The sequence below is a fragment of the Protopterus annectens genome, chromosome 8.part0, assembly GCF_019279795.1.
Source record: "Protopterus annectens isolate FY-2018-M chromosome 8.part0, PAN1.0, whole genome shotgun sequence".
Lineage (NCBI taxonomy): Eukaryota > Metazoa > Chordata > Ceratodontiformes > Protopteridae > Protopterus > Protopterus annectens.
Genome location: NC_056741.1, coordinates 732,320,800 through 732,347,024, shown reverse-complemented (window position 1 = coordinate 732,347,024; position 26,225 = coordinate 732,320,800). Strand labels below are relative to the sequence as shown.

Here is a 26,225-nt window from a genome sequence, read left to right as displayed (position 1 = left end):
CGCAGCACAGGCCTTTAGCCATTTCCCCCTGTTTTAGACATTGTGGATGATGTGTTTTTGGAGTCAAGCTTGACCCCTGACTCCTTTCTTCCGGCTCCCAGTAAGCCTGACAGATATTACAGGGTCCCTGACTCACATAAATTTTTATTTAGAAACCCTGGTGCTGATCCTGAAACTATTTCACAGGGTCCAAAGGGAGTTAAGGCCTCAACAGTAAAAAATCCTACCCCTCTGATAGAGATTCCAGGGCACTGAACAGATGGGGAAAAAAGGTTTATACATCTGCAGCCTTGGCAATCAGAGCCTTAAACTGTCAATTTCATATGCTTAAGTACCAACAACATGTTATGGGATTGCTGAAACAGAAAATTATGTTGATTTCAGAATGTGCACAAAATAAAGAATTGCAGGAATTATTGCATGTATCTGAACAAGTTGGAAAGCATACTTTGCAATGTGGTTTTGATTCCTTAGAGGCCTCCTGCAGGGCCGCAGTTACTGGATCTGTGATTAGGAGGCATGCCTATTTAAAGGAACATAATTTGCCTGATTATGTTAAAGCTAAATTGCAAGATACACCTTTACAGCATGATTCTCTGTTTGGTATTAAGGCAGAAGAAGTTTTAAAGAAAATGGAAGATAAAGCTAAGTCTATGCAAACTGTTAAAGACTTCTTACAAGTGCAGCCACCAAGATTCAGTAGACACTGGCCTACAAAAAGCTGGTCCTTTCCTGTGTCAGACAGAGCTCAAAGGGGCAAATCCAGACGCCCTAAGGATTCCAGATACCAGGTGCAAGATTCATACAGGTCAAAGCAATGGGGCGCTTCCACCTCCAAATCTGGAGGAGATAAAGCACAAACCTACAGAAAGCAATCCCAATGACTTCCCTCTGCCTACACCAAGCACTTAACTTTTGTCAGCACCCATAGGGGGAAAATTAGCACTTTTTACTCAAAATTGGCAGTTACTAACCCAGGACAAGTGGGTACTAAACATTGTTTCACAGGGATACAGATTTCATTTCCACACACTGCCAATGGCAAATGGTTGGCCAGATCTGCCAAAAAATCAATGGGCAGAGGCACAGAAACAGGTTACGTCCCTCATGGGTATAGGGGCCATTCAGACAGTACCAGAATAGGAAAAAGGACAAGGTTTTTACTCTACTGTTCTTGGTACCCAGAAAGGACAAAGCCTGGCGGCCAATACTGGATTTATCAATTTTGAATACATACCTGGACATCCCAAAATTCAAAATGCTGACTTTGCAGCAGCTTCTGCCCATGCTGGGCAAGAATGCTTGGCTGGTGACTTTAGACCTAAAAGAGGCATACCTGCATGTCCCAATAAGACAGTCGTGCAGAAGATACCTCAGATTCAAGGCTGGCTTAATGCATTACCAATTCTCTGCACTGCCCTTTGGCTTATCTACTTTACAATGTGCCTGGCACCAGTAATTGCATTTTGCAGACAAAAAAGTATACAAACATATCCTTACTTGGACGACTGTCTCATTCAAGCAAAGAACAAGGACACTCTTCTTCGACACCTGGCGTTTGTGAAAAGGCTTCTAACATGCCTAGGGTACACAATAAACGAAAAGAAATCACAACTGGTACCCTCTCAAAAGATAACATTCCTGGGTGCAAGCTTGAATACAACTGCCCAGATGGCTTACCTCACACCAGACAAGCAAAGGCAGCTGACTACTTACTTCAAACTGATGGCAGCAAAAACCCAGTTATCTGCAAGACAAATTCTGCAGGCTCTGGGCGGCTTGGCATCCTGCATCCTACTGATTCCATATGCAGGACTGCATATGAGGAAACTTCACTGGTACCTAAAAGGTTTTTGGAGTCAGCATTCTCACAGTCTGGAAGCAATGATTCCTCTCATTCCCTGCCTACAACAGGAGATCTGAAGTAGGAGGTTCATTTGTCTGCAACCTGTGGGTTATGGATCCGATATCGGATCCGAACCGGCATGGTTTTACCAGCTATGGATCCGAGCTCCTAGCTCCTCCCCTCACCCATAATGCCCTGCTCTCCCTACATGACCTCAGATCTAGTTTGCCGCACTGGTAACCAGGTCCTTGGATTCTGAGCTCTCAGCTAAGTGAAATTTCTAGTTAAAGAAAGCATTTTTTTCTATAGTTATTAAGTTTTTTGAGTGATTGTGTTAGGTTCCCTGTCATAATTTGTTACTTTTAGCTTAAAAATCTTAATTTTAAGAACTTTAATAAGCTCTCCCCTGCTGATGGCCACACTCGGTGCGTTCGATGCCTTGGGGTTGAACACCTCACTTCTGGATGTTCCATTTGTGCAGGGTTCAACCCCAGGGCATTGAAGGAGCGGAGATCGAAGCTGGTCCTGGCGGGACTTCTGCCCCCGGACTCGGCTTCGGCTCCCGCTCCGGTGGTGGGAACCGTGGCTTCGGTTCCCGCCTCTCCTGCCCTCCCTCCTCCACCTGGGACTCAACCTCCCTCTACTGGCTTGGAGGAGAGAGAGGCAAGAAAAAAGGACCGGAGAGAGAAGCAAAACAAGCGGTGGGCCGAGACCTCCGTTTCGGCCCCGCCAGCTAAGCGGGCTTCTCCTCCGGCCTCCTTAGCTACTGGCTCTCTCCCCCCCCCCCTCGGCTCCGGTCTCCGGTCTGCTTTTCACCGGGGCCTGAGGAGGAGGAGACCCGATCTCTGTCAAGGCTATCGAGGAGGCACTCAAGGCCTACCTCGGTAGCCTCTTTGAGATCCACTTATTCTCTTTCTGATGCCGATCTGGACCGGATGATGAAAAGGTTCATCCAGGCCCAGATGCAGATGGGAGTGCTCCTGCCTCCCCCCCCCCCCTCTGGGGGGAGCTCGACCCCATTTTTCAAGCCTATAGCTCCTTCTCCGACCCGCTACCCGGGTTCGGAGCCGGGCAGCTTCGAGCGGGGTGGTCGGCACCGATAGTACTAGGTACTTCGGATCCGACTTTGCCTTCGAGTGTTTCGGATCCGACCTCTCGGAGCCTGGCTCCGAGCTTCGGATCCGGGGGACTCAGTGTGCCTTTGGCACCATCTGTGTCGGAGCGCACTGGGCCTTCGGATCCGAGTGTCTCTGGGCCGGCTCCGATCCACTCATCGGATCCGAGGGGGAGCCGACTTTCAGATCCTTTGGTCGAGGCTGGCTCCCCCTCGGCTTTTGATGTAGTGGAGAGGGCTCTGTTGAGGGCTTCCGGGCCCCCGGCACTTGCTTCGGCTCCATCCCGCGCTCCATCTGCACTGGGTCAGGCTTCCACCATCCAGCCACTGGGACAGCCCGCTTCAGTGCCCCAAGCTGTTCCTTTGGAACAAGACACTGCTTGCGAGGGTTCCTCGGACAGCCCCCCCGAGGAAGCCCCTCGCAAGCATACGTGTAAGAGGAGGCACATAGACTCCCCCGAGTCTTTAACTGAAGACACGGATTTGGAGGAAGGGGAAGGCTCCCCAAGATCACCCCCCGAGGATGTCTCCTTTGGAGACATCATGGAAATGCTTCGCATAAGGGGGGGGTGGTCTGCCCCAAAGTCTTCCTCGGACGAGTCCGTGTTCTTGGAGGCATTCGAAGCGGGCCCGTCTACCTCTTGGGTGTCCCCTCCTGCCGACCCCCCCCCCCCCTCTGGGGGGAGCTCGACCCCATTTTTCAAGCCTATAGCTCCTTCTCCGACCCGCTACCCGGGGTTGGGCGTTGAGCCGGGCAGCTTCGGAGCCGGGGGTGGGTCGGCACCGATAGTACTAGGTACTTCGGATCCGACTTTGCCTTCGAGTGTTTCGGATCCGACCTCTCGGAGCCTGGCTCCGAGCTTCGGATCCGGGGGACTCAGTGTGCCTTTGGCACCATCTGTGTCGGAGCGCACTGGGCCTTCGGATCCGAGTGTCTCTGGGCCGGCTCCGATCCACTCATCGGATCCGAGGGGGAGCCGACTTTCGGATCCTTTGGTCGAGGCTGGCTCCCCCTCGGCTTTTGATGTAGTGGAGAGGGCTCTGTTGAGGGCTTCCGGGCCCCCGGCACTTGCTTCGGCTCCATCCCGCGCTCCATCTGCACTGGGTCAGGCTTCCACCATCCAGCCACTGGGACAGCCCGCTTCAGTGCCCCAAGCTGTTCCTTTGGAACAAGACACTGCTTGCGAGGGTTCCTCGGACAGCCCCCCCCCCGAGGAAGCCCCTCGCAAGCATACGTGTAAGAGGAGGCACATAGACTCCCCCGAGTCTTTAACTGAAGACACGGATTTGGAGGAAGGGGAAGGCTCCCCAAGATCACCCCCCGAGGATGTCTCCTTTGGAGACATCATGGAAATGCTTCGCATAATGGGGGGTGGTCTGCCCCAAAGTCTTCCTCGGACGAGTCCGTGTTCTTGGAGGCATTCGAAGCGGGCCCGTCTACCTCTTGGGTGTCCCCTCCTGCCGACCCCCTGGTGGACCTCATTACCACCAGGACGTGGAAGGAACCGGACACCGTGGAGCCAATCCCCAAAAGGCCAGACCGAATCCTTAGCCCCCCTGCAGACCATGCCCACTGGAGTAAGGGGCCCCCGGTAGATGCTCCACTCATCGGATCCGAGGGGGAGCCGACTTTCGGATCCTTTGGTCGAGGCTGGCTCCCCCTCGGCTTTTGATGTAGTGGAGAGGGCTCTGTTGAGGGCTTCCGGGCCCCCGGCACTTGCTTCGGCTCCATCCCGCGCTCCATCTGCACTGGGTCAGGCTTCCACCATCCAGCCACTGGGACAGCCCGCTTCAGTGCCCCAAGCTGTTCCTTTGGAACAAGACACTGCTTGCGAGGGTTCCTCGGACAGCCCCCCCCGAGGAAGCCCCTCGCAAGCATACGTGTAAGAGGAGGCACATAGACTCCCCGAGTCTTTAACTGAAGACACGGATTTGGAGGAAGGGGAAGGCTCCCCAAGATCACCCCCCGAGGATGTCTCCTTTGGAGACATCATGGAAATGCTTCGCATAAGGGGGGGTGGTCTGCCCCAAAGTCTTCCTCGGACGAGTCCGTGTTCTTGGAGGCATTCGAAGTGGGCCCGTCTACCTCTTGGGTGTCCCCTCCTGCCGACCCCCTGGTGGACCTCATTACCACCAGGACGTGGAAGGAACCGGACACCGTGGAGCCAATCCCCAAAAGGCCAGACCGAATCCTTAGCCCCCCTGCAGACCATGCCCACTGGAGTAAGGGGCCCCTGGTAGATGCCATGTTGACGGCTGCAGCCACCAAGAGGGAACTCGCTCAGGAGAGTCCCTCAGTCCACCCTCCGTGCAAGGAGTCTCGGATGATGGACCGCTTGGGGAAGCGAATGTTTAGTTCTGCAACCTTCTCAGTGAGGGCGCTCAACTACTTGGCACATGTGATCAGGATGCAGCGCGAACTTATTAAAGAATACGCTGCATCCCCCCCCTGAGTCCATGTCGGAAGAGGACAAACTCTTGCACTCTACCCGTATGGCCACTCTTCGATCCGTGACAAATACCTCTATGCGGTTACTGTCCCATGCTACTGAGGGAGCCGCTAGAGCTGCAGGAGTAGGCCTAGTCACAAGACGCCAGGCCTGGCTCCGCCATTGCGATTTCACGGAGCCCTTCAAGGCATCCTTCGCGAACGCCCCCTTCGATGGTTCTGCCCTTTTTAGCAAGACGGTTCGCGACACCTTGACCCAGAGCGAAAGGACGGAAGACGCTGTCTGCCGTCGGAATCCGCTTCTCTGTGCCCCAGAGGCCCTACTCTAGGAACCAAAAGGGCCAGAAGAAGATGTGGTTCTGGAAGTCGCAGCAATCCCAACCCGCTCCGGACAACCAGTCCTTCCGTGGCAGAGGAGGACAGGGAGGACGCCGCCCCAGAGGCAGAGGGGCTACCAGGAACTTCGGGTCCAGAGAACCTTTCTCTGAACGGCCCGCGCAGCAGCCCTGAAGGGTTGCCCGACTGCTCCACTCTGGAGGCAGTCGGGGGACGTTTTTTGGAGCACCTAGCGGCATGGGAGTCCATAACATCAGACCGCTGGGTCCTCCGTATTATATCCAGAGGATACAAGATTCCCTTTCGTCACCTTCCAAAATTAAAATCCCTCCCCGACGTTCCACCCGGTCAGCAGGAGGCCGCTTCAGCAGAAATTGGCCATCTGCTGGGGAAAAGAGCCATCCAGCCCGTCCCCCCAGACCAGATCGGATCAGGGTTCTACTCCAGGTTCTTTTTAGTGCCAAAAAAGACGGGGGACCTAAGACCAATTTTAGACCTGTCCCTGTTAAACCTGGCAGTCCCCAAAGAGAAGTTCCGGATGGTCACCCTACAATCTATCCTTCCCCTTTTGGGAAAGAACCACTGGATGTGCTCTATAGACCTCAAGGATGCGTACTACCACATACTTATGGACAGGCGTTCCAGGAGGTTTCTTCGCTTCCGGCTGGGAGCCAGTCACTACCAGTTCAGGGTCCTTCCCTTTGGTCTCACCACAGCCCCCAGGGTGTTCACCAAAGTATTAGCAGTGGTTGCGGCCCACCTGAGGCTTCAGGGGGTGCAGGTCTTCCCATACCTGGACGACTGGCTCCTTACCGCCCCAACAAGGCATCTACTATCATTGGCGCGAGACTCCTTTCTTCATCTTGCTCCCCGATTGGGCATCACGATAAATGTAGCAAAATCCAACCTGGCACCTACTCAGTTGATAGATTTTATAGGCGCCAAGTTAGACACCAGGGAGTTGAGAGCTTTCCTCACAACCGACAGAGTTCAGAGTTTGCGACTCCAGGTGCGGGCCATCCTACACTCCAACTCTGTTCCGGCGGAATTGGTCCTGAGGGCTGTAGGGTCCATGGCGGCTGCAATATCTCTTCTTCCTCTAGCCAGATTCAACATGCGGGTCCTTCAGTGGACACTTCAGGTTCAGTGGTCTTACCTTGCTCTACCTCTGCATCATCCCATTGCGATCAGCAAGGCTTGCAAGCGGTCCCTCTTGTGGTGGCTCCACTCACAGGATCTCCACGGAGGCCGCTCTTTTTGTGCTTCTCCCCCTCTCGCCACGGTGACCACGGACGCCTCCCGCCTCGGGTGGGGGGGGCATATTGCAGGCAGGACAGTCCAAGGTACGTGGAACGACTCAGAGACCTCCCTGCATATCAATGTTCTAGAGATGAGAGCAGTGCTCTTGGCGTTGCGAGCACTTCAAGCCTTTCTCCCCCTGGGAACAATTGCGATTCAGTCAGACAACATGTCGGTGGTCTGGTACATCAACAAACAGGGGGGAACCAGGTCTTATCCCTTATGTCGAGAAGCCATGAGAGTGTGGGAATGGGCGATCTCCACCAACCGCTTTCTCATCGCAACGCATATTCCGGGTCGGTCCAACATCCTGGCGGACAAACTCAGTCGCACCATTCTCTCCCCATATGAGTGGTCTCTCAATGCTCAAGTAGCGAGTGTTATCTTCGCACGGTGGGAAACTCCTTGTTGCGATCTTTTTGCGTCTCCCTTAAACACCAAGTGCGACAGTTTTTTCGCTCTAATCACTCCTCCAGGGGATTCCCCGAGAGACGCTCTGGTGCATGCTTGGCCTCCCGGTCTTTATGCTTACCCCCCTTTGCCACTGATGCTCCAAGTTCTTCAGAAAGCCTCTTGGTTGGGGTGCAGAATGATCCTCATTGCCCCATTCTGGCCTCGACAGATCTGGTTCCCTTTCCTAAGGTCTCACTCGGTGAATCCATCTTGGATTTTAGATCCCATTCCGGATCTGATTTCGCATCCATCGAACCTACCAACTCCGAATCTGGGCACCCTGAAGCTAACGGCTTGGCTGCTCCAGTTCCCCTCCTAATTAGGACTCCCGGTATCTCGTCTCCCGTTAAGGCCATCCTGGTAGCGGCTCATAAGCCAACTACCAGTAAATGGAAACGGTTTTCCTTTTGGGCGGAGCGGCAAGGTCTAGATCCCTTTACGGTTCCCCTTCCACTGGTGCTAGACTTTCTCACCACTCTTTTTAATGATGGTGCCAGTAGTTCCACGGTCAAAGTGCAGCTTGCGGCCATTTCTCACTATCATGTTGGTCATGACTCTGGACCTCTTATGTCTGCCAAATTGTGTAAAGTCTTCCTTAAAGGCACCTTTCTCCTTAGGCCCCCTGTTAAGCAAGCGGTTCCTCCTTGGGATCTGTCCTTGGTTCTTCAGGCCTTGACTGCTCCCCCTTTCGAACCTGCGGCCACAGTAGATCTTAAATTCTTATCCCTTAAGACTGCTTTCTTAGTGGCCATTACTTCGGCCAAAAGAGTCTCAGAACTTCAAGCCTTATCTTCAAAGCCTCCTTACTTGATCTTCCATCCGGACCGCATATACCTCAGGACCAATCCCTCCTTTCTTCCTAAGGTGGCCTCGGAAATGAATATTATTCAGTCCATTAACCTCCCTGTTTTCTTTCCTAAATACCAAAACAAGGGTGAATACAAGCTGCATTCCTTGGATGTTCACAGGCAGCTTCGTTTTTATCTTAACAGGATAGCTGGTCATAGGCAATTCGACCAGTTGTTCATTTCCTTTGCCAAATTCAATCTAGGTAAGCCAATTTCCAAAGTATCCTTGTCTCGCTGGATTTCACAGTGTATTCTTCTAGCTTATCAAGCCTCTGGGAGGCCCGCACCGGAGGGAGTCCGTGCCCATTCAACTCGGTCAGTTTCTATCTCAGCGGCCTTTAAGGCTAGGATTCCTCTGGATGACATTTGTTCAGCAGCCACTTGGGCTTCATCCCATACCTTTATTTCTCATTACAAGCTGGATATCACATCTAGAGGTAGAGCATCCTTTGGCTTCGCGGTGCTCCGGAATATCCTTCCATGACGGCCGCCCAAGATTCAGGTAGCTGGGGACTCTGTCCCACAGGTTGCAGACAAATGAATCTCCTACTTCAGATTTAGAAGTTATGTACTCACCATAACGTTCCATCTGAGTAGGTGTATTCATTTGTCTGCAACCATCCCGCCCTCCTATCCCCCTGGCCTTGTCAGTTTCCTGCATATTATTTGTTACCCTTTTCAGGGTATTTTGTTTCAGGGCAAACTTGATCTGAGGTCATGTAGGGAGAGCAGGGCATTATGGGTGAGGGGAGGAGCTAGGAGCTCGGATCCATAGCTGGTAAAACCATGCCGGTTCGGATCCGATATCGGATCCATAACCCACAGGTTGCAGACAGATGAATACACGTACTCAGATGGAACGTTATGGTGAGTACATAACTTCTAATTTCTATGGTGGGCAAAGGCATGTCACCAAAACATGGGACGGGCCTTCACTCTCCCCCCTGCCAGCCAAACCTTAACAACAGACTCATCAGATTATGCCTGGGGGGCCCACATTGCAAGAAGATGCATTCAGGGCATATGTACCCCCAAAAAATGCATCTACATATCAACCAGAAAGAGATGCTAGCTGTTCAACATGCACTAACAGCCTTCAAGAACTTACTTCATCCAGGACAACTACTGATAAAGACAGACAACATCACAGTCATGTGGTATATAAACAAGCAAGGGGGCACACACTCATACCACCTTTGCAGATTAGCAATGGCACTGTGGGACACAGCTTTGACCTACCAAATACATCTTCAAGCTCAATTCCTGCCAGGAAAACAAAATACACTGGCAGACGATTTAAGCAGAAACCTTATGGATCCTCACAAGTGGAAACTAAATCCACAAGTCTTCAGCATGATAACAGAGAATTGGGGGAGCCCAGACATAGATCTATTTGTCTCCCCTCAAAATTATCAATTGAAAAGATTCTGCACAAGGACTTATCACAGACAAGCATGGAAAGTGGACGCTCTGTCCTTCAGTTGGAATAACCTATCAGTTTACGCCTTTCCTCTCTGCCTCTTCTCCCCAAGGTCCTTCTAAAAGTCAGACAAGAGAAACAATAGATGATACTAATTGCCCCGGACTGGCCCCGCCAGTACTGGTACCCAATTCTAAGGAACTTGTCTCAATACCCAGCTTGGACCTTACCTCGAAGACCTCAACTACTGTCCCAGCAAAACAATCAGATCCTGCACAATCAACTACAGACACTGAACCTGGCAGCATGGCTGATCATGTAGTTATACAAACAACACCTCTCAGTAAAGCTGTGATGGATGTCATTTTGGAAGCCAGAAGGCCTAGTACTAGAAAATCTTATGCTGACAAATGGAAGAGATTCTGTGCTTGGAATCAAGCACAAGGAACTGATACAGCAGAACCAAATATTCCTCAGATATTACAATGCTTAACTGAGATGCTTGACAAAGGCCTATCTTTCTCATCAGTTAAAATCCATGCCTCTGCCATTTCAGCTCATTACAATACAGAGCCACCATTTTTTTTTCATCCTTTACTTAAAGCAGTATCTTAGAGGAGACAAACATTTAAGGCCACCTAGAAGATCACCATTATCTGCATGGGACCTCAATTATGTGTTGGAAAAGCTCACCCTGCATCCATTTGAACCAGCTGCTACCGCTGATATAAATTTCTTATCATGGAAAACAGCTCTGCTACTAGCAATTACTTCAGCAAGAAGAGTGTCAGAGCTTCAGGCCCTCATGGCTGTAGATAGAGCCTTTTATCATATTTTACCCAGACAGGGTGTCTCTGAGGACAAATCATACTTTTATGCTTAAGGTGGTTTCCATTGCGGCTCTTAACCAAAAATTCATCTGCCAACCTTTTATCCAAATCCGCAGAACAAGGGGGAGAGAATTCTGCATTCCTTGGATGTACACAGGCAGCTAAGATTCTACTTGAGCAGGACTAAAGCTCAAAGAAAAACTGAGCAGTTACTAGTGTCATATGCTGCAGGATCAGAAGGAAAGGCTATTACAAAGCAGACAATTTCAAAGTGGGTAAGCCACTGCATCCGTTTCTGCTGCTTACACCATGGTAAACCTGTGCCCAAGGGCATTAGGTCTCATTCCACCAGAGTTGCAGCTACTTCAGCAGCCTTTCTCAGAGGAGTACCAACCAGACATTTTAGAGGCTGCTACTTGGAGTTCTGTTCACACCTTTACAAAGCATTATCATTTGCCTCTCTACTCGAAGTCCAGGGCAGGCTTTGCCACTGCAGTGCTGCAGGGCCTTATAGCCGCACCTAATGCTGTTTAGCGCCAGCCTCCCAACCAGAGCTTTGGGATGCCACCCAAATGTAATGACTGCAACAGTGAAACACGAAGAACATAGTACAGTTGTGTACACTTACCATAAATGTAGATGTTCGAGTGTATTCATTGTTGCAGTCCAGGTTACCCTCCCGCCATCCCCCTGTCATTCTGGAGTTTATCTTTTCTTCTCTATCTTCTACAACCTATGTGGTGTATTTGCTTGTAGATGAAGGTAAAATTTATATTGATGCATGTGTATATATATATATATATATATATATATATATATATATATATATATATTTTTTTTTTTTTGCTACTTTTTTGGGGGCACCTGACATCGGGGGCAAGAAAAACTAAGGAAAATGGCGTCAGCTGCATGTTTTATATCCCTGATGACCTGACATCATGTAACAGAAGACAGCAACCGATGCAGGACCCAAGAATTTGGAATTCAAGCTGACTGAGGGCAACCTGCCAGCAGATTACCCAAATGTAATGACTGCAACAGTGAATACACTCGAACATCTACATTTATGGTAAGTTTACACAACTGTACTTTCTTCCACACCTCATATGCACAAGCACGCTCACATCTATGGCCAATTTATAGTATCCAGTCCACCTACTGTATGTCTTTGAAATGTGGGAGGAAATGAACAAATGAAGGAAACCCGTGTAAACACAGGGAGGGACATGCAGACACTACACAAAAGGCACTCCGGCCAACTATCAAGTTGGCGAACCTCTTGCCATGAGGCGACAATGCTATCCTCTTTGCCATTCTAATGTGTATGTGTATCAAATGATTTATGGAAACATTCCATCTAATCGTATAATCTTACATTTTGTCCCTGGCAAAAGTGATCAAAACTCATTTGATCGCTTATGCTTCTGTTAAATTTGTACAAGATTGTGAACAGTGAGGATCAGAGAATTTGGCCTTTCCCAACTGTAGAGTGATCTTGTAGTTGGCAATTATAATTAGCAGGGGGTGTTGGGTGCTGAGGGCTTGGCCTCCCCTGCAAAAAACATGTTTTTTTTTTTTTTCGGTGTTTTGACTTTCGATGTTTCGGGATTGATATTTAGCCATTCGAGATTTGTGTATTTCATTGTTTCCATGTACTTGTAGAAGCATGCAGCTGCACAAGTATATATACATACATTCTCTGAGTCTTTGTCCATTTCAAGCTTGCGGGAGAGCCAGAGTATATCCCAACACTCAGAGTAATCTGCATAAAAACTTATCCTAGACAGCAAATTGTAGGGTATGCTACTCACACACAACATACATGACTAAGGGCATTTAGGAGTATCACTGTGTCAGGTACAACATGTCTTTAGGAAGCAGCACCTGACAAAAACCTCCAAAGATAAGGAGGACAAGCCAGTAATGCTAACTGCTGCACCAGTGTACCACCTCGTTTATGTATATGTTATATATATGTATATCTATATATATATATATATATATATATATGTGTGTGTGTGTGCGTGTACATATATGCATGCACATACAATATGTATATATATTTTTTTCTGTGTTTATTTCTGTATTTAGTAATTGTGTCACTCTCAATTACGAAAGGTAACGTGAAGTTTCTGTTTTGTTTACCTCCAGGTATAAAGCAATCAATGTTGGAAACTGTCATTCCAAAAAGAGAGTTTGATAAGATAATGGTTGTCCTTGGAGAGCACAGAGGCTTGGTAAGTCATACCTAATGTGAGACGTAAATCATATGTTTTAGTAAGTTAGAAAACCCACTTGTCTTGTAAGAATTTACCATTCGAGTGTAGCAGTACTGTAGCTCTTTTTAGCAAAGTTAATCCTTCACCAGTCCAGTCCTTTCAGTTTAAACTACTCCTGTATTTTTCTGAGAGAGTGCATATTTACTAAAATGAATCAGACTAGCAAGATATGGCTGCTTTTTAGAAACCCTTCACAGAGCTCCATTTGGGGTCATAGAAGACTTCTTGGCTTATTTAACAGCCAGCATAGTTGCTCCACCATCACAGATGAAGGCTTCATGTATGGATTTCTCAGTGAGTGGTGAGAATTCACTAGAGCCATTGTCAAGGGGAGTGTTCTGTGCTCCTAGAGAATACAGAAGACTATATCTAGTCTCCTGCTAGCCCTGGTAAACATATAGTCTCCTAGCCTGTATGGGAGCAGGTACTACATATAACCATTCTTTTGACTGGTTCTTTTTTACAGACTGAATGCCTTGCTTCCTCCATCTTCCACTGAATTGGTCATAAAGTAGCCGTGGCATGGTATTTCAACACACAAATGGGTACCTTATGTCCAAAAACTGAGATGTAGAATTGGATGGGATAATGGAATCCTTTTCTAGATGTAATCTGCATTCCTAGGATCAATAACTCTTTAGCAAACTCTCTGAGCAGGGTAGTCTCGATCATTCATGAATGGGAATTTACCAGAGTCAAACAGGAGGAGTATATTTAGTGGCAGAGTTCTCAGTTGGATTTCAGTGCAATAACCCTGAGGAGAAAATTCTTGTTGTAGTCAGTATTGCTGCAAAGAATGTGAGTTCTTGGATGCCTTTTCATTTTTGTTGTCAGATTCTTTTATCCCTTCTGCTTTTATCTTGACACAAAAGGGCAGCTGAAACATCTGTAATAATGCCATCAGGATAATAGTGGCAGCTTTCCATTGTTCCATGGAGGTGTGATTCCTCCCTTTGCTTGTCTTTCTGCATAAAGGGTCTTGTTTTTCTTCCTTGACAAAATGAATGATATAAAGAAGGCTTCTGGCTATAATGTTCATGCCCCTTCATGCTTAGTCACGAAATCTCACCTATGTTAACCTTCCTAGTTCTACATGTAGTTAGAGAAATGTTAGTGGCTACTAAAAAGTTCTTGTCCTCGACTCCAGACCAGTGGAAAGAGCTGTGGCACCAGGCTAACTTGTTTGCTTGCTGTCCCTCTTGTATTTCCGAGTTACTCAAGATGTTCTAACCAAAATCACTGTTGCAGTATTCAGTACAGATGAGTATTCATCACTGAAGTCCTGCTGGGGTACCAAAGCTTTACCTTCCCGAGGGCGTACATCTGATGTATGACATCAGCTCTTGTGATTGGTGGTATAAGGATGGACATAAATGTGAGATCTCCAGACTGTCTCGCAGCCAGCCCAAATGCTGGTTGTGCATCCATCGGACTGATCCACGTTTGGTCATTGGTACCATTGCTTTGTTAATCATTGTTAGATAAGTGCCCTGTTGGGGAACCTTCCTTTTCTGATTTCTTATTTCTAATTTGTTAATGTCATCTAGGGGGGTAGGTTCAAGTGCAGTTGGCAGATCCTGTACAGGGACACCCCTGCCTTTTTTGCCTAGGCACAGAACACAACTACAAATTCTGCTCCATTTGTCAGTCATTTCTCCCTAAGACCCTCAGATTGAGACTTTCATTGCTTAATGCATTTCTTGAAATTCAGCCTTTAAAACATCTAGCTCTAAGATGGCAGCCTCTTTGGCTTCCAATGTTGCCCTTCTTCCCAAGAGACCCTGAGATGATTGTCAGTCCATTGTCAGATGTACCTGCTGAGATTATTAAACCTGTGATATGTCAGATTACCTCTCAGGTGGCCACGACCAAGACCCAGTTGGAGGCTGGCATGGCCCCTGAGGCCTTGCAGACTGCGGATACTTCAGACAAACCACATCTTATCTTGGAGGCGCTCACAATATCCCTCAGATCCTTGTACTTGAAGAAGTCCCTGGTATGCTTAGTAAAATGAGACAAGGTTCCAAACATCCAAGGCTTGTGCAGGGGTATAGCACCCCTAAAAAGAAAACAGAAAAAAAGTATGCAATGTCCCCTGCATCCTCCAGAGAAAAAGAATGACTGGACTTCTCTCAGGTCTTATTTAAAGCTGTCATGGCCCTGAAGCTTCCTCCTCTTGTGACCCAGCTAACTCAAGCCACACCACATATGCACTTCTTGGATTCTTCCTCCTCTGAAGAGGATCCAGAACCAGATTCTGCTCATTCTCTGTATTACTCTTTGCAACTCCATTCTCCTGAACAGGTCTCCTGAGTCAAAGAGGATTCTTTTGCTTGACCCTGCCTTGGAAGAGACTTTCTTTGCAGCAACTATCCAGAGCATGATGAGACACTTTGAATGGCACTGAAGGCAAATCTCTGAGGTACAAAAGATACTACATCCTTCTGGAGAGAGGTGCTCCAGCTCTTTTTCTAGTCCCTCTCAGTCCTTGAGACTTACTTGGATGCTTCTTCTTTAACACCTGACTCTCTGCCATAAGCTTGCAAAAGACCAGCCAGATTTTATAAGGTCCATAATGAGCTTAAATGGCTGAATAAAACTCCTATGCGTGACCCTGCTGTAGTCTCTCTCTCCACCCCCCCCCCTCAGATAAGTCATCCAAGCTGCTTTTCACTGCTAATGTCCTCCCCTCGGACAAGGATAGCAGGCCTGTGGTTAGGTAGAGTAGGAAAGTCCAAACCTCTTCCACTTCAACATTCAGAGCTATTAATTATCACACACAAATGACTAAATACCTGATGTCCTTCTATTCACATGTTGCAGTATTCTGTACTCTTGGGATTCTCCCTCTTGCTACCTGAATGTCCGGCCAGTATTCTAAAGTTTCCAGTCACTGCTAGGTGTGTGGGACATCTGACGTGGCTAGAGGAATGTGGGCCATAAAAGTGACATCTACACATAGCAGACCTCAGAACTTCTCTGCCACCACTCAGACGTCAGCTATTCCTGCCATACTGGCTGTCAGATCAAAAAATATAAAGATAAGTACCCCATTGGGGACATTTTGTTTTTTGGGTCACTGCATGTTTGTGTTGGGTTCATGTTGTCCAGGAAGAGTAAGTGCAAGTGCGGCTGTCAGATTCCTCATAAAGACGCCCATGAGCTCTGCCTTTTTTGACTAGGGCCTACCCACAACCATAAGGCCTGCCCCATTTGCCAGGCCTTCATCCAGAAAACCTTGAGTAGCAGATTGCAAGCATTAAGCATTATCTCGAGAACCAGCTCCTTAGACGCTTAGCCTTAGGTATGGAGGGGCTGTCCAGTTAGCCCGTCGAGCCGCCCAAGAAAAAGGTCAGAAGTTGTAGCTGCACCTCGGCCACCTCTCATCCCTCCTGTGGCTGACTGCCTGGAGGAACGATTGGTTGCCACCGATATGGGTACAGCGGGTACTGATGTGAAAGCCACAGAAGCCAGAGAGGAAGGCACATCCTCAGAGGTCCTACAGATGTCTGCTAACGACAGCGAGGGGGAACCTAGGCTTGCACCGGCTGCCCGTGTGGATCCCTACCCTACCGCGCTGCTTACCAACACCAGGCCTTCCCTGGCCCAGATGCCCACTAGGCCTTCTTTTAAAAAGAAGGAGAAAAGAAAGCACACTTTTCCCCCGGCGGAAAGCCAGCCAGATTGGCAGGATTTTTCACAGAGTCTCTTCAATGCCTTAATGGCTTTAAGGCCTGCTACTCCCTTACCTTCCCCAGTGGCTCCTCCAGTGATGTGCCCTAGGGCCCAGACCTTAGACACCTCTCAGGTGGATGTGGAGGAATCCTCTGACTCTTCCTTAAAGGATTCACTTTCTCATGTGTCCCAATTACCCTCTTCTCTTGGGTATGCCTCCCCAGAGGAAGAATCTGCTGAAGCAGATTCCCCAGCGGAGGATCTCACCTTTGGAAAAACCATTGATGTTCGTCGTGTTTCACTATTGCAGTCATTACACTTGGGTTATCCTGCTGGCAGGCTACCCGCAGTCGGCCTGAATTCCAAAGTCCTGGTCCGGCGTCGGTTGCTGTCACCTCTTCCCTGACGTCAGTGCGCCAGGGGTATAAAAGATGCAGCCAATGCCATTTTCTTTAGTCTTTCTTGCCGTGCGGTGCCCGAAGCAAAAGCAGTTCGCAAGTGTCGGTCGGCCGACTCCTGAGATTATCGAATTTGAATTTCAGATCCGAAGTCTTCTAAAAAGCTAAGTACCCCATTGGGGAAACTTTTTTCTTGCTCCAGACCGATGTCAGAAAAAGTTAACAATTGTATTTTTTGTGGGAAGCAAATACCTCATAAGGATTTTCATTCTTACTGTATTCCTTGCCTAGGCTCTGACCACCAACACACTATTAAGCGTCGGTACGATTTTGCTTTTCATTACTTTGGCCGAAGGGTTAACTATATAACGCCGTCGGAACATCCGATGACAGGAGTTCATAAAAAGCGTAAGGAAGAAGAAAAGGACAGGCATCCAAGGTCCAACGACAAAGCCTCTTCTAGGCCAGTTGCCGGTTCTCAGTGAGGCGCTTTCGCAGCCCCTGACACCCGCTACCTCAGTGCCACAGGCCGCCTCCGACTCCCATGTGGAGACAACTAGGCCTCTGGATACTCAAGGTATTGGACCTTCGGAAACTAATCCCTCAGATGGGTCTGGAGCCGCTGAGCAGGCATCGGCTTCTGAGGGTGTTTTCAGACCTACACAGCTTTATATCAAGCCAGCTTCAGCATCCAAGACAAAGACTAAAACAGTTTTAAAGACAAGGAAACAAGTACAGCATTCTCCAGGACAGACTTCCATGCCTAAAAAACAGATGCTCAAAATGGCTGAAGACCTAATTACTTTGATCAGGGGTTCCCATCCCCCTCCTGATAAGAGGCCTAGACAAGACATTGAATATGATTCCTCTGATCAGGTTTCCATTTCCTCTGACTCCTCTTCAGAACAGGGATACTCCATTCCTCCCTATGAGGATTCTGATGCTGAGGAATCTATCCCTTCAGCTTATCCTCCTCAGGATTACTCCTTTGGGGAAACCCTACGTACCTTGAGGGAGCATTTTCACTGGGAGAGCCAGGATTACTCAGATTCTAAGAAAAGGCTCAGAGACTTTCTTTTTCTACCTCAGCACAGACCTCTTGCTATTCCACCTGTTCTAGACATTGTAGATTATGTATATTCAGAGTCCGGCCTGTCTCCTGACTCTTTACCTCCTGCATATGTTAAGCCAGACAGATACTACAGTGTTCCAGATTCTTATAAATTTCTATATAAAAACCCTGCTGCTGACCCAGAAACTATTTCTCAGGGTCCCAAAGGGGTCAAGGCTGCTACTGCAAAAAACCCTGTCCCCTCCTATAGAGATTCTAGGTCACTGGACAGATGGGGGGGAGTTTACACTTCTGCTACCTTGGCTGTAAGGGCTTTAAATTGTCAATTTCATATGCTTAAATATCAGCAATACTTAATGTATCTGCTAAAACAGAAAATGTTGACAAATTCTGATTGTTCTGAAAACAAGGAAATGCAGGATTTATTGCAAGCATCTGAACAAGTGGGAAAACATACTTTGCAATGTGGTTATGATTCATTGGAGGCCTCTTGCAGGGGCGCTGTAACAGGTTCTGTCATTAGAAGGCATGCTTGGTTAAAGGAACAGACTCTGCCTGATCATGTTAAAGCAAAATTATTGGATGCTCCATTACAGCATGATACTTTGTTTGGTGTTAAGACAGAAGAGGTGTTGAAGAAAATGGGGGATAAAGCTAAATCTATGCAGACAGTAAAGGATTTCTTACAGGTACAGCCACACAGATTTAGCAGGAACTGGCCTTCTAAGAATTGGTCCTTTCCCGTGTCAGACAGGCCACAAAGAGGCAAACAATAGCCCCAGGGCTCAGACAGGCCCAAACAATGGGGTGATTCTACCTCCAAAACAGAGAAGACAAATCACAGCCATATAGGAAACAGTCCCAATGACTTCTCTCTGCTAATGCCAAGCATTTATCTTTTGGCAGCACCCTTAGGGGGAAAGCTAGCACTTTTTTCACAAAATTGGCACATGATCACCTAGGACAAATGGGTCTTAAATATAGTCTGTCATGGCTACAGGTTCCATTCTCACATCCTTCCAAAGACAAAAGGTATGCCTGACCTGCCACACAATCAATGGGCAGAGGCACAAAAACAAGTTTCATCTCTCATGGACATGAAGGCTATTCAGCCAGTGCCACAACAAGAGCAGGGACAAGGATTTTACTCAAGACTTTTCTTAGTACCAAGAAAGGACAAAGCATGGAGACCAATTCTGGACCTGTCTATTCTAAATACACGTTCCGAAATTCAAAATATTGACTCTGCAACAGCTTCTGCCCATGCTGGGCAAGAAGGCTTGGCTTGTAACTTTGGACCTCAAAGAGACATACCTGCATGTCAAAATCAGACAATCTTGCAGAAGATACCTCAGATTCATAGCTGGCTCAATGCACTACCAATTCTCTGCACTGCCCTTTGGCTTATCTACTGCGCCCAGGGTCTTCACAAAATGCCTGGCACCAGTAATTGTATTTTGCAGACAAAGAGGAATTCAGATATATCCCTACTTGGACGACTGCCTTATTCAAGCCGAGACCAAAGACATTCTACTAAAGCATCTGGCATTTGTTAAAAGATTACTAATTTGCCTAGGGTACACAGTAAACGAAAATAAATCAAAACTAGTACCCTCTCAAGAGATAATATTCCTGGGTGCAAGCTTAAATACAACTGCCCAGATGGCTTATTTCATGCCAGACAAACAAAGGCAACTGACTTCTTACTTCGAAAGCATGGCAACAAAGACCCAGTTAACTGCAAGAAAAAATTTGCAGGCTCTGGGCTACATGGCCTCCTGCATTCTGCTAATTCCATATGCAAGACTGCATATGAGAAAACTTCAATGCTATCTAAAAAGTGTTTGGACTCAACATTGCCACAGCCTGGAATCATTAATTTCACTCATTCCCTGCCTACAACAGGAGTTTCGATGGTGGGCACAGGCCTGTCACCACAACAAGGGACAGCCATTCACTTTACCCACAGCCAGGCAAACACTAACAACAGATGCATCAGATTATGCCTGGGGGGCCCACATGGAAGGAAAATGTATTCAGGGCACATGCCCCCCCAAGCCAAAGGCATCTTCACATCAATCAAAAAGAGATGCTAGTTGTACAAAATGCCCTGACAGCCTTCAAGGACCTACTTCATCCAGGACAGCTGCTGATAAAGACGGACAACACCACAGTTCTGTGGTACATAAACAAGCGGGGGGGGGGGCACATTCCTACCGCCTCTGCAGAAAAGCCATGATTTTGTGGAACACAGCATTGACTTACCCAAGTACACCTGCAAGCACAATTCCTGCCAGGAAAAACAAATGCTCTGGCAGACGAACTAAGCAGAAACCTCATGGATCCTCACGAGGGGAAACTAGATCTGCAAATCTTCAGCATGATAACAAGGAAATGGGGATGCCCAGACATAGATCGTTTTGCCCCCCCTCACAACTGCCAACTTCAGAGTTTCTGCACAAGGACTTATCACAGACAAGCATGGAAAGTGGATGCTTTGTCATTCAGCTGGAACAGCCTTACAGTATATGCCTTTCCTCCACTGCTTCTCCTCCCCAAGGTACTCCTAAAGGTCAGACAAGAGAAGCCACAAATTATATTGATTGCCCCGGATTGGCCACGCCAACACTGGTACCCAATCCTAAAGAGCTTGTCTCAAGGCCCAGCCTGGACATTACCTCAAATTTCTCATTTACTGACCCAACAAAACAATCGGATCCTGCACAGCCAACTCAGACCCTAAATCTAGCTGCATGGCGGATAGTGTAACCATTCAGAATACACCTCTCTTTAAAGCGGTTATGGATGTTATTTTGGAGGCGAGGAGGCCCAGCACCAGAAAATCCTATGCAGAAAAATGGAAGAGATTCTGTGCTTGGAACCAGGCACAAGGAATTGACACGCTTGTTCCAAATATTCCTCAGATTTTACAATATCTAAGTGAGATGCTGGACAAAGGCCTATCCTTCTCATCAATTAAGATCCATGCCTCTGCCATTTCAGCTTATTACAATACAGACCCACCTATTTTTTCACATCCATTGCTTAGGCAGTTCCTCAGGGGGGCCAAAAACATAAGACCTCCAAGGAGAGCACCAATACCTGCATGCGTCCTCAATTTTGTCTTGGAAAAACTCACACTGCCTCCTTTTGAGCCAGCCAATACAGCTGAGATAAAATTCTTATCATGGAAAACAGCTCTGCTCTTAGCAATAACTTCAGCAAGAAGAGTCTCAGAGTTACAGGCATTAATGGCTGTGGAACCTTTTATTATCTTCCATCCGGACAGGGTTTCTCTAAGGACAGACCCAACATTTATGGCTAAAGTAGTGGCCAGTGTGGCTCTTAACTAAACCATTCATTTCCTAATTTTTACCCAAACCCACAGAATAAAGGGGAGAGACTTCTGCATTCTTTGGACATACACAGACAGCTACGCTTCTACTTGGACAAAACTAAAGCTTTCAGAAAGACTGAGCAACTTTTAGTGGCATATGCTGCAGGAAAGGCTATCTCAAAGCAGACCGTTTCAAAATGGATAGGACACTGCATTCGTTTCTGCTATTCACAACATGGCAAATCAGTGCTTAAGGACATTAGACAACATTCTACCAGGGCAGCAGCCACCTCAGCAGCCTTCCTCAGAGGAGTACCAACCAAGGATATTTTGGAGGCTGCAACTTGGACTTCAGTGCACACTTTTACTAAGCACTACCACTTAACTCTTTACTCTAAATCCAGAGCAGGTTTTGACACTGCAGATGTCCTTCAAGAATGCAACTGCAGTCATAACATATGGGTTGTCCTGCCTCAGGCAGCCCTCGGTCGGCCGGATTCCAAAGTGTGGGTCCGGCGTTGGTCGGTGTTGCCTCCTCTCCAACGTCAGAACGGCTGGAGTATAAAGGCATTGGCCGACACCATCTTCTTCAGTCTTTCTTGCCGTGCGGTGCCCAAAGCAGAAGCAGTTCGCAAGTGCCGGTCGGTCAGCTCCTGTGTTTTCAGTACCGAAGTCATCTAAAAGCTTTCCTAAGAGGAGTGGCTACAAAGGACATTCTAGAGGCTGCTACCTGGAGCTCCGTGCATACTTTTACCAAGCACTACAACCTGCCTTTATACTCCAGATCCCGAGCAGGCTTTGCTTCGGCAGTCCTGCAGGGCATTTTAGCTACACCATCACTTTCTTAGTTCCAACCACCCCCAGCTTAGCTATGGTATTCAACCCATATGTTATGACTGCAGTTGCATTCTTGAAGGACATAGTACAGTTTTGTACCTACCATAAATGTAGATGTCCGATAGATATGCAACTGCAGTCGGATTTTCCCACCCTCCTTCCCCTCTGCAACCTTCTTTATGGGTCCACTACCCCTATTCCTATTAGTTGGGGGTATCTCCTATGGTGTATCTGTTTATTACTGTTGTGCATGTCTGGAATTGTTTATCCATTCACCAAATTTAGCCTTCCTAGGAGGGCACCTGGCATCTGGGGCAAGAAACACTGAAGAAGATGGCGTCAGCCGATGCCTTTATACTCCAGCCGTTCTGATGTCGGAGAGGAGGCGACACCGACCGACGCCGGACCCAGACTTTGGAATCCGGCTGACCGAGGGCTGCCTGAGGCAGGACAACCCATATGTTATGACTGCAGTTGCATATCTATTGGACATCTACATTTATGGTAGGTACAAAACTGTACTTTCTGCAGGGTCTTATAGCCACTCCTAATTCTATTTAGACCCAGCCGCCCAACCTCAGCTTTGGGATTCAACCCAAGTGTAATGACTGCAACAGTGAAACACGAACATAGTACAGTTGTGTACCTACCATAAATGTAGATGTTCGAGTGTATTCACTGTTGCAGTCCAGGTTACCCACCCACCATCCCCCTTTTCTTTGCTGGGACTTATCTGTACTTCTCTATCCTATACAACCTATGTGGTGTATTTGCTTGTAGATGAAGGTATTGTTTATTTTAGTGCATGCTTTTATAAGCAATGTTTTTTACCCTACCATTTTGGGGGCACCTGACATCTGGGGCAAGAAAAATTGAAGAAAATGGTGTCAGCTGCATCTTTTATACCCCTGGCGCACTGATGTCAGGGAAGAGGCAGCAGCAACGGACGCCAGACCAGGACTTTGGAATTCAGGCCGACTGCTGGTAGCCTGCCAGCAGAATAACCCAAGTGTAATGACTGCAACAGTGAATACACTCTAACACCTACATTTATGGTAGGTACACAACTGTAATTTAAGCTGATGGAGCATTTCAAATGGAATTCCAATGAGATGACAGAAGTTCAGAAAAGATACTTCAAACTCCTTTGGATGGACTCCCCTGCCCCTTCAGCTGTACCCCCAGTACTGCCAGCATTTCTTGATGCATTTAGTGCAGCATCTCTTAACCCAGACTCTCAGCCCCCTGCAACCCCGTAGGCCTGATAGATTTTACAAAGTACCTGAGGGAGCTAAATTCTTGGTTAAATGCCCTGCTGCTGAGCCAGGCACTGTCTCAGTTTCGGTGGACAAGGCATCCAAACTCCTTCCATCCTCTTCCCTCCTTCCTACTGAAAAAGATAGCAAGGCCATGGAACATCTTGGGAAAAGGTCTACACATCTTCCACCTTGGCATTCAGAGCAATAAATTATCAAACCCACATGTCGAAATATGCCCTAGCACTTTTGGAAAAAGCCACTAAACAATTGACTGACATTCCAGATTCTCTCAGGTCACTAGGCACTCCATTAAATGCAGCTATGATGCTGCAGAAGCTTCAGCAAGGTCAGCTGCACCTGCCTCTGTCCTGAGAAGATATTCTTGGCTAAAGCTACAGCCCCTACCTGATGACATCAGAGCAAAACTCTTAGATGCAACTTTATCTAACTCATCTCTTTTTGGCACCAAAATAGCAGAGTTATTCAAGACTCTGCAACAAAAGGGGAAGGAGCTTCAAGACCTTAAACACTTGTTTGTTTCTCCTATCCCCAAGTTCCATAGGAATTACCCTTCAAAAAACATTTTATCGGGAAGCATTCTGCTCCCTCCCTCCCTTCCAGGACCAGGAAAACTGCCAGGAAGCAAAGTACTCCTGCCAGACCTACTCAGGCTACAACACAAAAGCCTCAATTTCAAGACAGGGCAGGTAGTCTGTGACTACCTGCCACTTCTGGAAGCCACACCCCCCCACACACACACACATACACTCCATCCCCCTGTCATTAAGGATCTCTCACTGTCTCCCTGTTTGGGAAAACTTCACCACAGACAAGTGGGTACTATCAATAGTAGAAAAAGGGCTACTTTATGACCTGGATCATTACTCCATCTTGGAGGGGTATTTCTCAGACCCCCAAAGAGCAGTTACCTTTCTTTCAATCAGTTCTCGACCTGTCCCTCCGACAGAAAACAGGAAATAATTTTATTACAGGCTCTTCCTAGTGTCAAGGAAAGACGGCCCCTGGAGACCAATCCTAGATCTCTCCCACCTAAATCTCTTCCTGCAAGTGCCCAACTTTCAGATGCTCACCTTGCAAACTCTTTTCCCTTTGATCTTGCCTCCGGGGTTCATGGCCACCCTGAACAACAAGGATGCCTACCTTCACATCCCCATAAGGCCTAATTTCAGCAGAAATCTGCGTTTCTCTGTGACCTCCTCACATTATCAATTCTTGGCCTTGCCTTTCGGTCTTTCTACAGCACCAGTGGTCTTCACCAAGTGCCTGGCACCAGTGGTGCCTTCTGCAGGACCCTAAGGGATTCAAATGTTCCCTTACTTAGACGACCTGCTTATTCAGGCAGATTGCAAAGAATCCCTTCTACTCCATCTATAGACATCTCTCTCCCTCCTGCAGGCAATGAGTTTCAAGATAAATTATCCCAAGTACAACCTGACCCCCTCTCAAGACCTTGTCTCCTTGGGGTGCAGGATTCAGGTGGATATTGTGAAGGCTTCCTACCACCCCAAAAGGTGGAGAATGTAAGGTAGTACCAACTCACTGTCCTTTAGGCCACAAAATTGACTGCCAGGCAGTACCTCATGCTCCTGGGCCACATGGCATCGACTATACCCATGTTACCATTGGTGCGACTTCACATGAGAAAGCTACAGTGGTACCTAAGATCCATATGGACTCAGCACTCTCATCTTCTGGAGTACAGAATCCCCTTCTTACCCTGCCTCAAGAAACTGATTCAGTGGTGGTTGAATCAGGTGAGCTACAATCCAGGTCTACCTCTTCAGGTCCCCCTGCCAGTGCAGGAAATGTACACGGATGCCTCAGACCTGGGGTGGGAGCAACCATGGGCTCCCTAAGAGTCCAGGGTATTTGGCCAGACTCCAACAAACAGGAGCATATCAATGTTAGTGAGATGAGAGCAATTCTTCTGGCCCTGAAGGCCATTCAGCCCAAACTGAAACAAGGCCCATTGAAACTGTTCACAGACAACACTACAGGTCTGTGGTATGTCAACAAGCAGGAGGAACAAAATCATATTTGCTATGCAGACTAGCTCTCCTAGTGTAGGAGCTGACCATAAAACAGGGAGTCACACTTAAAGCAGTGTACATCTCTTCAGAAAAGAATTCTTAGGCAGACACTTTAAGTAGGTTCATGTCACAGCCCCACGAATGGGTGCTCCACAGGGCTGTGTTCTTGGGCATATTCCACAGATGGGGTACACCTGAAATAGTTCTGTTTGCCTCCCCCATGAACAGACAACTTCCATCGTTTTGCACCAGGCTGCCCAGCCCTCTGGCTAGGGCAACGGACACCATTTCAGTTTCTTGGGAGGGGATGTTTCTTTATGCCTTCCCCCCCTTCCCACTTATTCAGAAAGTCCTACTGAAAATTCAGCAGGACAGACCAAAAATCGGGTCTATATCAGTTCACCGAAACGGTTGAAGTTCGAACACCATATGTTCAAACTTTTAACCACGAAGTACAAAAACATTGAGGTCTTAGAACAGCGATTTCTTTTCCCAGGGAAAAAAAATCGCTGTTCCAAGAAACACACACACAACACAAGCAGACCAAAAAAACACCAATCCACACACAAACACTTAAAATCCTGCCTCTAACCCTACACTAAACTGTCCATACACTACTATCTATCCACTTACCTTAACACTAACCTTAAGGTCCGTCACTATCGCACACTCACCTGACCCGCACCCTAACCCTAACTCACCTATCCCGCCCTAACCCTAAA

The 26,225-nt window shown here is 47.7% G+C and overlaps 1 protein-coding gene across 1 annotated transcript in view; it reads left to right on the top strand.

The window, feature by feature from the left end:
- GPKOW (G-patch domain and KOW motifs) overlaps nt 1-26,225 on the top strand; it is a 743,201-nt gene that overhangs the window by 697,288 nt on the left and 19,688 nt on the right. Inside the window, exon 10 of the mRNA XM_044080190.1 lies at nt 12,747-12,832. Coding sequence (XP_043936125.1) covers nt 12,747-12,832 — 86 coding nt within the window. The remainder of the gene's footprint in view (nt 1-12,746; nt 12,833-26,225) is intronic.